At 41.5% G+C, this 12,971-nt stretch overlaps 1 protein-coding gene across 1 annotated transcript in view; it reads right to left on the bottom strand.

The window, feature by feature from the left end:
• LOC131351081 (MAM domain-containing glycosylphosphatidylinositol anchor protein 1) overlaps nt 1-12,971 on the bottom strand; it is a 200,064-nt gene that overhangs the window by 81,802 nt on the left and 105,291 nt on the right. The window contains exon 6 of the mRNA XM_058386253.1: nt 8,877-9,009. Within this exon, the coding sequence (XP_058242236.1) occupies nt 8,877-9,009 (133 nt within the window). The remainder of the gene's footprint in view (nt 1-8,876; nt 9,010-12,971) is intronic.

Genomic DNA, 12,971 nt, shown 5'->3' with positions numbered 1-12,971 from the left:
TATCTACAAAACCCTCGAGGGTATATATCAACACAACACAACCCTAATTACTGAAAGAGATCTAAATCTGCCATGTATCTTTTTATCCTTAAATGAACGAGCCTGGAAATTGAATCTAAAAAAATGATGTTACAAGCTCGTGAGTATCTGAAATGCCAATCACGGTACTCGCTATTCAGTCTTCTCATAACCTTGTCAATTCTATGATCGTTCAATCCAAGTCTGTCTGGTATTAAATTCCAAACAAACGACAGTTAGCATTAACAACAACGCCGCTCAGCAACAGATAGAAAGTAATTAGCGCTCTGCAATGTTAGACGCGACAACGGCATCATTAAAGCGATTTATGACCGCTGACTTAACGACACCCAGCTCAATTAGAGCTGCTGAATAATGTTGTGGCATCCTCCTCTGTTCCACCCCTCCTCTGAATACTTGTTCCTGCAATCTGTATATATATATATATATATATATATATATAGCACTATATATATATATATATATATATATATATATATAGATATAGATATATATATATATAGATATATATATAGATATATATATATAGATATATATATATATATATATATATATATATACACTATATTGCCAAAAGTATTCGCTCACCTGCCTTGACTCGCATATGAACTTAAGTGACATCCCATTCCTAATCCATAGGGTTCAATATGACGTCGGTCCACCCTTTGCAGCTATAACAGCTTCAACTCTTCTGGGAAGGCTGTCCACAAGGTTTAGGAGTGTGTTTATGGGAATTTTTGACCATTCTTCCAGAAGCGCATTTGTGAGGTCACACACTGATGTTGGACGAGAAGGCCTGGCTCTCAGTCTCCACTCTAATTCATCCCAAAGGTGTTCTATCGGGTTGAGGTCAGGACTCTGTGTAGGCCAGTCAAGTTCATCCACACCAGACTCACTCATCCATGTCTTTATGGACCTTGCTTTGGTCACTGGTGCACAGTCATATTGGAAGAGGAAGGGGCCAGCTCCAAACTGTTCCCACAAAGTTGGGAGCATGGAATTGTCCAAAATGTCTTGGTATGCTGAAGCATTCAGAGTTCCTTTCACTGGAACTAAGGGGCCAAGCCCAGCTCCTGAAAAACAACCCCACACCATAATCCCCCCTCCACCAAACTTTACACTTGGCACAATGCAGTCAGACAAGTACCGTTCTCCTGGCAACCGCCAAACCCAGACTCGTCCATCAGATTGCCAGATGGAGAAGCGCGATTCGTCACTCCAGAGAACGCGTCACCACTGCTCTAGAGTCCAGTGGCGGCGTGCTTTACACCACTGCATCCGACGCTTTGCATTGCACTTGGTGATGTATGGCTTGGATGCAGCTGCTCGGCCATGGAAACCCATTCCATGAAGCTCTCTGCGCACTGTTCTTGAGCTAATCTGAAGGCCACATGAAGTTTGGAGGTCTGTAGCGATTGACTCTGCAGAAAGTTGGCGACCTCTTCGCACTATGCTCCTCAGCATCCGCTGACCGCGCTCCGTCAGTTTACGTGGCCTACCACTTCGTGGCTGAGTTGCTGTCGTTCCCAAACATTTCCACGTTCTTATAATACAGCTGACAGTTGACTGTGGAATATTTAGGAGCGAGGAAATTTCACGACTGGATTTGTTGCACAGGTGGCATCCTATCACAGTTCCACGCTGGAATTCACTGAGCTCCTGAGAGCGACCCATTCTTTCACAAATGTTTGTAAAAACAGTCTGCATGCCTAGGTGCTTGATTTTATACACCTGTGGCCATGGAAGTGATTGGAACACCTGATTCTGATTATTTGGATGGGTGAGCGAATACTTTTGGCAATATAGTGTATATATATAGTGCTCAGCATAAATGAGTACAGCCATTTTGAAAAGTAACATTTTAATCTCCAGAATGTTGACAAGACAAGTTTTATATAACACCTGTTTAACTTATAACATTAAATAAAGGTTAATAATATAAATTAGAGAACAAAATTTTCAGTTTTACTCAAATTAGGGGGATGCAAAAATGAGTACACCCCACTGAAAGTCTCTGGAACAAAGCTAAATTTTAGACTACAAATGTCTAATTTAACAAGAATTCAACCACAGATGAGTCTAATTATTCATTACACAGGTGTCCAGCAGACGGTTCACTATAAAAGGGTGTTACTTAAAGAAAACCCCTTCCCATTTTATGCTGTCAGCCACATGGCACCACATGGAATAGAAATGTCACAAGACCTGAGAAAGAAAATAATTTCTTTACACCAGAAAGGTGAAGGCTACAAGAAGATCAGCAAAGCTTTACTTATCAGTCAGAATACTGTAGCAAAAGTGGTCCAAAAATTAAAAAAAGATGGAACTGCAACCATCTCACAGAGACGTCCAGGTCGTCCACGGAAGTTAACACCTTGACAGGAGCGTCTGCTGAGAAGGGTTGAAGAAAATCGGCATGCAAGTTCACTGCAGTTATCTAAAGAAGTAGAAAGCCAAACTAGAGTGACTGTTTCCTGTGACACAATACGCCGTACACTGCAGAGGAATGGCATGCATGGGTGCCGTCCACGAAAGAAGCCTCTCCTAAAGCCCAGGCACATAAAAGCCCACCTAGAGTTTGCCAGGGCCCAGGTTGACAAAGATGAAGACTACTGGGTCTCTATACTCTGGAGTGATGAGACCAAGATAAATGTCACAAAGGTGAGGAATACAAAGAAGGTGCCTACAGTGAAACATGGTGGTGGCAGTGTCCTTGTGTGGGGCTGCATGAGTGCTGCTGGTGTCAGGGAGCTGCATTTCATTGATGGCATCATGAAAATGATGCTACCGTCATACCATCACAAACAAACATCTAAGGCCACTGTTGGATTTCTGAAGAAGAACAGGGTGAAAGTGATTCAGTGACCAGGTATGTCTCCTGATCTGAACCCAACTGAACACCTATGGGGAATTCTGAAGAGACAAGTTGAGCGTTACTCTCCATCCAGCATCCAGTTTCTAAAAGAGGTCATTATTGAAGAATGGAAGAATGAAGAATGTTGCAAAATGTCACCACCTTGTTCATTCCATGTCTAGAAGACATGGTGCTGTCATTAAAAATCATGGAGGCCATACAAAGTACTGGCTGTAGTAACTTTTGGTGTGGGGTGTACTCATTTTTGCGTCACCCTAATTTGAGTAAAACTGAAAAATGTGTAATGTAAGTTATATTATTAACCTTACTTTTGTTATCTTTGTTATACGTTAAACAAATGTTATATTAAACTTAGTCTTGTCAACATTTTTGGAAAGTGTATTTGTGTTCATTGAGATATTGTTTAAAATGTTACTTGTAAAAGGGGTGTACTCGTTTACGCTGAGCACTGTATATATATTCTAATATCCTCACTTATTTAGTGCTTCATCTCGCATATGTACTTTACCTAAGTGCTACAGTCCATTTTAGCCGAATCATTAAGCAGTGAACATGCCCAGACATGCCCTTTCCCAAGGGGAAACACTGTGTACATGCACACACACACTCTAAACACACATGCCTATTCATTCTCATTACCTATGATGGTGTATTAGTAGTCAGTAGAGGATGTATTAAGGATAAAGAATAGCAGTGGAGCGTAGGTGTAATGAGAGGCGGCCTGATCAATACCGCAATATAACCCTGCTCTGCTTTCATTCTATACCTTTCTGCTGTTTTTATTAAATTGCTGACTTCCACCAAGCCAGCGAGTGAGCACCTCTCAAATGGTCAGTGTTAAGCGTTATGTTTGCCTCATGTAGAACAATTGACCATTTTAATGTCCTTTTCCCAACATGCACTGCTTTGTATAGGTATTCACACACTTAACATCAAATTGGAATTGACATAATTGAGATTTGTTCTGTTTCAAAACATTTGTTAGATCTTTGTCAATCTTGGTACATGTGGATGTGCTGATAATCTTTTGTTTATCTTCAGTCCATTGGGACATGGAAATCAATGGTGAATAGAAATTTGAGACTGGGCCACACAAGGAAAAGCATGCATACAAGATGATGCTAGTACTATACCACGATGGTTCCTCCTCATCCTGGAGATCCTCAACGTTGCTGTTCCTCCATTTCTCCAAATGTAGTTTTTGGCCAAGTCCAAATAATCAGCACACTTTTTTGATTTGCATCTCCAACATGTATATCAGCAAACTCCACACAGAATAATATAAAACTCACCAGTCATCCATAAAGAATCCCAGGAATGGCGTATCCAGACTATGAACAGTTCTACCCATCTGTGCTATGGATATATCCTAATAAATGGACATACCAGTTCCCAGTCTTTTCTAAAGAAAAGCATGCCTACAAGTTGATGATGTTACCACCACCATGCTTCACTGTCGAGAAGGTGTCCTCATGGTGAATAGCATTTTACTCCAAATGGGCCAAACTGTTCAAAATTGGTGTTATCACACCAGCAGTGGTGTGTCCAGGCTACAGCTGCCTTTCTGCCCATGAACTTTGTCTTGAATTTTTCTTCCAATCTGAACTGTGGACTAATAACCTGCTTACAACTTTTTGGTACCTGGATATTATGGATGACATGAAACCCTAATTAATTCCATTTAATGTCAATGTTTGAGGGGATTAAATGTAATGTTTAAAAAAATGTTAAATCGTAAAAGGTTGCATGTGCTTCGCTTGGTTTCTCTAATGGACATGAAGATACATCAGGAGACTCTGGACCTGAGAGTACGTCGTAGTCTGAAATTGCAGATTCCAAATCCATATTTCATTCCAGTTTTCATTTACACCTCACAGTATCATGGGAATAACGAAATATGTGAAGCTTTTGGGTGTCTATAATTAATCTTTATGATGAGAGGAATATTGGACTTTTTTTTAAAGGACGCTATTGCTATGAAGATTTCGGCGGCGAAGATTATTTTGAAAGCCGAGCAGCAGTAAGTCAAGGTAATTGGCCTTAATATCGAAATGGCTCGGCTCTCGTCTGAGGGGATTCATCATTTAATTTTATCTTCCTCGTAAATAGTGAGGAAATTCAGGTGCATTTAAAATGCCGACTGATTCTTAAACGAGAGCGTTTGGAACAAATTATCGTCATGAAGCCTGGAAGTGCGCGATATTAATCTACATTGTGTGTGTCCTGGCCCTGGAGCATCACTGACTGAAGCATGCAATGTTTTTTGGGCCTCATTTATCAACCTGAACAGGAACGAATTGATTCGTAAATTGGTAAATTGTCTAAAGGAGCATTGATGCAAGAAATGTGGCATAAATGACGATCCGGGCAGTTCAGAAAAACATGGGGAGAGCTTGTGCAAATTTCTTTATTTACGTGAACCTTGATTGTTAGCCCTCAAATCGTATCCTTTAGCAAAATCACTCATTAAATTCCATTCATTTTGTTGTGAAACCCAGTCAGTGTGTATCATTAGTGTGTGTCTACAAAAACATTCCCCCACTTTACATCTCAACTAAAACTGATATCTAAGGCCTATTGTGTTAGTGTTGATTAGTTTGGAGACACAATAATTGAGACTAAAGCCTTTCTGGTTCGAGTGAGTGAAAGAGACATGAGACAACAAGTGAGACAGATTGAGATATGAAGCGAATCCTGAATGTCATTTTATGGCTCTGTCATTCGTGAAAGCGGGATGTGGCGTAACATCAAAAGAAAGTGCACATCATTATATAAAAATCAATCACTCTGTCCGTTTGTGTGTATAGTGAGTAAGTGTGTGTGCGTGTGTTTGTGTGTCTGACTGTCTGTTTGTGTCCTGACCTACTTGAGGAAGAATATAATCCCGAAGCCATTCATGCCACAAGGACAGACGAGAAAATTGCCTCGATATCCCTCTGACATACAAACCTACAACTACAAACCTACAATGAGCAGTGAAGCACTGACACACACACGCACGCACAAAAACACACACACTAGATATATCCATGCATTCTTAACCATAGCATCTTAACCCCACGATCTACTTGTCCATAATGTATTATGGAAACTATATTTAGAAGCAAGTCTCTAATCTGATTTGTTCGATGTTGATTAATTTGCTGGCAATAATTCTGGCTTTAATCCAAATCACAAAATCAGGTCCACAGGTAAAGTTTTCTGGAAGGAGATGAGGAAGGAATCTCTGGTTTCAAAGTCACAAGCTTTTCCGTTGACTATAATTAAAAAGGCTGGAGAGGAAAGGACTGTTTACAGCTGCTGTATCGTTATTTATTAACGATAACAGCATTACATGTGAACAGACTATTAAATAACTCCACAAGTTCTTTCTTTTCAAGTGAAATTGTCATCTTGTGCCAGTCCTCTTCCACTTGGGTGTCGAATGTCCACACACCAAGCCTGATGGGTATTTTTTTAGCTACTACTATACTAGTATGTGAATAAACATCTGCATGTGATTGGTTGAGAAAGGACGGGCTTGAAAATGTCATAAAATTTTATCTGCTATGAAAGAAAAGCTTATTTAAGAAGTGTGTGTGTGTGTATGGTGTTTCAGTAGACATCTCACTCCCTTAGACTGAGCCAGGAGCACCATACATAATGTGTAGATTTGCAAGTCTGTGTGTGTGTGTGTGTGTGTGTGTGTGAGAGAAAGTGAGTGTGTGTGTGTGTGGCAGGGGAACAAATCCTGCCAGGGGCAATATTCGTGGCCTGCATGCTCACATGCCCTGCCATGATGTGTGTGTAGCCGGGGGTCTTATCTCTGATTAGCTATGCAGGTGAGTATGTCCGTGTGTGTGTGTGTGTGTGTGTGTGTGTGTAGAACCACTACTTGTTGGCTGACTGATATCAGGCCAGTGTTTTGGTTTGCAGAACTGATGCTACTGTGTCTGAGGTCTTGTATCGTTGGCATCAGAGAGGTGCATCACCTGTGACAATACAAAGCTATTTTCTAGCACTTTCTATCTCTCTCTCTCTTTCTATTTCTTTCATACAAGTTTCTCCTCTTTCATTTCCTCTGCTCGTTTCCCTTCAACAGCGGATGTTTGATCGTATCGAGTCATATCTCTGGTCTTTCTGCCGTACACCGTACTCACACAAGAGTCTGATCTGATAGCGCTGGACTTGTATCAGACTGGGAATCTCTGGGTCAGAGACGGATAATGGAGAGGAAGAAAGAGCGTGTGCATGCAGGTGCATGTGAGATAAACTGCTAATATGAGCAGGTCCATGAACTACAAAATTTACAGCACTTCCATCTATTCCCATTTTTGCATGAATTACTTTCTTGAAACATAATTCTCCATGATTCCTTCATTATTATGAAAATGTTACATTTCAGACCCACGGCTTTCACTTAAGCGGTGTCCCAAATGACATACATGTAGGGCACACTATGCACTCACACTTCACAATCACTGTATAAATCTAGGTTAAATTAGTTTAAGTAGTTTGTCTCTCTTTCAGATGGAATATGAAACAGTGTGCACTTAAAATTCTACAAGTCCAGTCCAGTCTCCTTCAGTTTCCTCGACACAAACACTCAAAGCTCTGGTCATTTTACGGGAGATTTTACAAATATCGAAGATGGCAGTCCTGCAGCGAGCCCTGTGTGTGCTTTATTCTTTTTTTTTTCTTTGGTTTCATTCTGGATTCACATTCTCTGTGTTTTGTTTTTTTTTTTGCTCAGAAATAGAAGAGAGAATAAAAACGAACAGAAAAACAAATCAGAGCTCCAGTGCCGGGGCTTCTCTCATGCTCTGTATGCGGAAAAACAAATTACAATTTCTGCCAGTGGTTTTGCTCCTCGGTGTGCTTCTATTACAAAGTGTTTATAGTGTGTGTGTGTGTGTGTGTGTGTTTAAGTGAAAGGAATAGCTACCATACTCTCGATCCAGACTTAATATAGTATGAGAGGGTCTCTAAAGGAGTCACAGAAGTTTGAGTCACTGTGTTTATGCTCGTGTACATCCGTGCTTCTTAATAACCCAAACAAGATGAGCAACTCTGCATCCGTTTACATTCTTATATCATATCATTCTTACATTAATTTGTAAGAGATGCCAAAATATTAATAAATAATAAATGCATTCATTATTATTATTATTATTATTATTATTATTATTATTATTATTATTATTATTATTATTATCATCCAAGCACTCTTCTCATGGCTATTTCAAGTTGAACTAAAGAGACAGACAGACAGACAGACAGACAGACAGACAGACAGACAGACAGACAGATAGATAGATAGATAGATAGATAGATAGATAGATAGATAGTTATTATCATTAATAGAATCAGTAATAATACAGGCGCAGATGCAATCTACGGGGTCCAAGCACTCCTCATATAGCTAGTTCAAGTTAGACTAACAAGATAGATAGATAGATAGATAGATAGATAGATAGATAGATAGATAGATAGATAGATAGATAGATAGATAGACAGACAGACAGACAGACAGACAGACAGACAGATAGATAGATAGTTATTATCATTAATAGAATCAGTAATAATACAGGCACAGATGTGATCTACAGGGTCCAAGCACTCTTTACAAGGGTTCAAGTAACAATAAACATACAAATAAATAAATAGTTCCTGCTACTGTTTCATGCCTCAAAACAAATCCTATATGAAATGCCTGCTGAAAGCTGATTGGCTGATGTTGGCTATTTTAATACACCAAATCTTTCTCAGCTCAATCTGACCTTGGGCTCCTAATAAAGGTACATTTTTGTTAAGCTCCGCTCCCTACCGATGACCACACAGCACATACATACAACTCTTTGTAAATTCTATTAATTAAAGTAAAGTCTGACAGTACAAACTGTTTACAAAAGTCAACAAGTATAAGTCTCTGACCAATTCATAGAATGCAAAGCAAAGAAAACTAAAGAAACCTGCAACTCACTGGTGGCATTGGTCAATCGGAAGGTGACCGATGTATCCGGGATGTCACAAACGTTGCGGACGGACACCTGACACGTGTAGTTCGCAAAGTCCTGAGGCCGAAGATTCTTCAGCTTTAGCACCTTAGTCTCACCCTGTAAACACACACACACACACTCACCATTACCACTTATCCTCAGACAAGAAATTAAGCTGATTCTGAATATTATTATATATATTTTTTCATTTATTTATTTTTTTATTATGAACACAAAAACCCACTGCTGTACTTATATTGCATCACATCCCAAACATGGCTGTGTCCCAATCCATCAGTACGCTAGTTGTTAGATACAGTGTGTTGCATAAGTATTCACCCCCCCTCTTGAACTTGTCTACATTTTATAGTGTCATACCCTAAAAGCAACAGACCTGACTAGAAATTAAACATTATAAATCCTCACAAAATAGCCTATTACACTGAACTGGAGTATAATCTGCAAAATTATTTACCAATAAATGACCCATAAAAGAACATAACATAACAAATGACCAATAATATGTCTTCAGGCCGGTCATGTGACACGATGCCATTGCTTCATTTTTGGAAATCACTTCAATATTTATGGAGCAATAATTTTAAAAAAAAACACGGTTTGTGAATATTAAATATTCCTGAGACTCCAAATAAATAATTGTCATTAAAATGATGCATTACAAAGCCGCCAGTTCTCTCTGTCTCCTCCCACTGCTTTCTCATAGAGCAAACTGGTCTGGACTGGTAATAATGGCATCCAGATCATGACTTTCCCACATCTCCATGCTGCCTGACCCCGGAGAGACCACAGAGAACACAACTGTCACAGGCACGAACACCTCGGCCGCACCCCCGCGCTCCCAATCACCGGACTTTTAATCGCACCACCTGCACTCAATCACACGGCGCCTACTTAAAGCCCTCACCCACAGAGCCCAGCGGCTAGTATTAAAACTGTTGATGCTAGATTACCGAGTTACTGCTCCAGAATTCTTGAGTTGGATATTTCCTTTTGTCGTACTGACTTTTTCCCTGCCTTAGTTATTAAAGCCGTGTTGGATCTGCTCACTGTCTCCGAGTGTGTTGTGACAACAACAGGACGTTTCTTTTCATTTCCAAATATTCCTCATGCTTCTGTGGTGCAAATCCGGTACCCTGTTAGTGGTCTAAATGATAAGGGCATGTAGTATAATAAATAAAATAAAAAAAAAACACAAAACAGAGCTTCACAGCAGTCTATAATTAGAATGACTGAGAGGGGCATTAGGTTTGAATGAAGCGTGATTTCACTGATTGGGAGCGTCAGGTTTTTATCGATATTATTGTAAACGGCCTGTTTGAGATGTATTAAGAATGAGCTTGATTGCATTATGTTGTGTTTAACCAAATAGATGTTTTTGAATGGCGACCAGGGAGGGTTAGTGTTCTGCTTCTTATATTGGAAAAAATAATAGATTGCATGGTTGTGTACAAGCAGGAAGTCCAGTGATTTAGTATTCCATCAGAAATACTGCCTCACCTGTTGAACAATTATATATTAACTATATATTATATTTTCATAAAGGCAGAGTTTTACAGCCATTCTTTTCCTGAATAAGCTCTAAATAATGCCCAGAAATAAACTTACTAAATAAACAAACAAACAAACAAATAAATAAATAAACCTACTGTTATTATTATTATTATTATTATTATTATTAAGAAGATAAAAAAGAAGGCTAAATTCCAAGTTACACAAAACACTAAAGAGGTGAATTAATTAAGTAAACATATTATTATTATTATTATTATTATTATTATTATTATTATTATTATTATTACAAAAAAAGGTTTATAAGATAAGAAATCCAAGAAATCCAGTCCTCCAGGGCTCTACAGCTTTATAATCATTTTGACCAATAGTTTGTCGCGTAGTTGACGAGACGTTCATTGCTATCCAACGGCTAATTTTTCAATCTCACGTATTTCCCCTTTGTTGTCACACGATGTACACTTCCATGATGTTTGACGTTTTGCTGTCTGATGCTACCGAGTGGTTTTCCTTAAGGCTTTCATATCATATAGTGTGAAAGGTTCCTCTACCCACAGTGTGAAGAGCCCTGAAGAAGCGAACTGTAACGTACCGTCAGACGTAGGGGTATTAGAATCCATACGCGGATGATGTAAAGGGCCAAAGGCTAAGATCTTGGTCGAGGTCACAGAAAAGATAGAGTCGAAAACCAGAAAGCAATGAAGAGAAAGTCAAAACCAAAACGCTAGTCCAAGAAACGAAGTCAGAAGAAAAACGAGCAAGGTCATACACGAGGAAACGAGACTATAGATAAATCAAGGTTTGGCAGGTAACACAAAGGAAATAATGCTTCGCAATGAAACTAGGATAGCGTGCGGTTTATATAGGTCATAGAACCGGAAGTGAACAGAAACAGTTAATATTCGGGCGACGGCTCCCTCTGGCGTTCAGGCCTCGTGACAGAACCCCCCCATCTAAGAACACCTCCAGGTGTTCCGCGTCGAGGGCGTCTGTGGGGAAAGTTCTGGTGGAATTCGTCTATGAGAGCGGGGTCCAGGATATCGCTTGCATTGACCCAGCATCGCTCCTCTGGGCCATATCCCTCCCAGTCCACCAAGTATTGGAGGCGGTGGCCCTGACGACGCGAGTTAAGAATGGTGTGGACCCGATAGGCGAGGGAACCGTCAATGTCCAGGGGAGGGGGTGGCTCATGGGCAGAGGGGTCCGCGGTCTGTGGCTCGTGATAGGGCTTGAGCAGGGATACATGAAAGGTGGGTGCGAGGCGGTAGGAGGCGGGCAGCTCTAGGCGAAACGAGACGCGATTGACCTGGCGGATGATCTTGAAGGGGCCAATGAACCTGGGGCTGAGCTTACGACATGGCAGCTTGAGTTTCAGGTTGCACGTGGATAACCAAACCTTTTGACCCACTTGGTAGGTAGGGTGGGGTTGGCGTCGGCGGTTGGCTTGCATCGCCTGTCTACGTATAGCCCGATGAAGGCGAACATGGGCTCGTTCCCAGATCCCCTGGCTTCGCCTGGACCATTCGTCCACCACGGGGACATCAGAGGGCTCCCCGGACCACGGGAACAGGGGTGGTTGATAGCCAAAAACACATTGGAAGGGTGTCAGCCCCGTAGAGGAATAGGTGAGGGAGTTCTGAGCGTATTCGGCCCATGGGAGGAATTCACTCCATCGATGCTGTTCCTTGCTGCAGTAAGCCCTCAAGAACCTTCCTAGTTCTTGGTTCAGACGTTCGGCCTGCCCGTTAGATTGGGGGTGGTATCCTGAGCTCAGACTGACCTTGATTCTCAGTTGCTTGCAGAACTCCTGCCAGACCCTGGAGGTGAACTGTGGGCCCGATACAATGTCCTCGGGGAGCCCAAAATTCCGGAAGACGTTGTGGAAAATTGCCACGGCAGTCTCCATGGAAGTAGGTAATCCCTTCATGGGAACTAATTTGCATGCCTTGGAAAATCGGTCAATGATAACCATGATGGTTGTGAAACCCTGTGATTCGGGGAGGTCAGTGAGAAAATCAATAGAAATGTGAGACCAGGGACGGCGTGGGACGGGTAGGGGCTCCAACAGGCCTTCAGGCAGATGGCGATCGGTTCGGGACTGGGCACAGACAGAGCATGAGCGTACAAACCTTTCCACATCCTGGTGAAGAGAAGGCCACCAAAAGGTGCAACGCAGCAATTGGGCCGTACGATGGATGCCGGGGTGGCCGGAGCTGGGGCATTCGTGCGTCCACCTGATCAGTCTTAGACGGTACATGGTGGGAACATAACGTTTGGAGGGGGGACAATTTGGGGGGGGAGCCTCGGAGGTGTAAGCCCTTTCAATTTCTCCTATGAAATCCCAACGAATGGGGGCTACTAAAACGGATGGTGGGAGTATACTACTGGGGTGTGAGGGTGATTCGCTGACCTCATGGATTCTGGAGAGAGCGTCAGCGTCCTGTTCTTTGTGCCGGGACGATAGGTGACCGTGAACTTGAACCGTGAGAAAAATAAGGCCCACCTGGCTTGGCGTGGGTTGAGGTGCTTAGCTTCACGGAGGTACGCCA

Source organism: Hemibagrus wyckioides, linkage group LG03 (genome assembly GCF_019097595.1).
Source record: "Hemibagrus wyckioides isolate EC202008001 linkage group LG03, SWU_Hwy_1.0, whole genome shotgun sequence".
NCBI classification, from domain to species: domain Eukaryota; kingdom Metazoa; phylum Chordata; class Actinopteri; order Siluriformes; family Bagridae; genus Hemibagrus; species Hemibagrus wyckioides.
The sequence above is the reverse complement of the archived record's forward strand: the minus strand, read 5'-3'. Positions and strand labels throughout refer to the sequence as shown.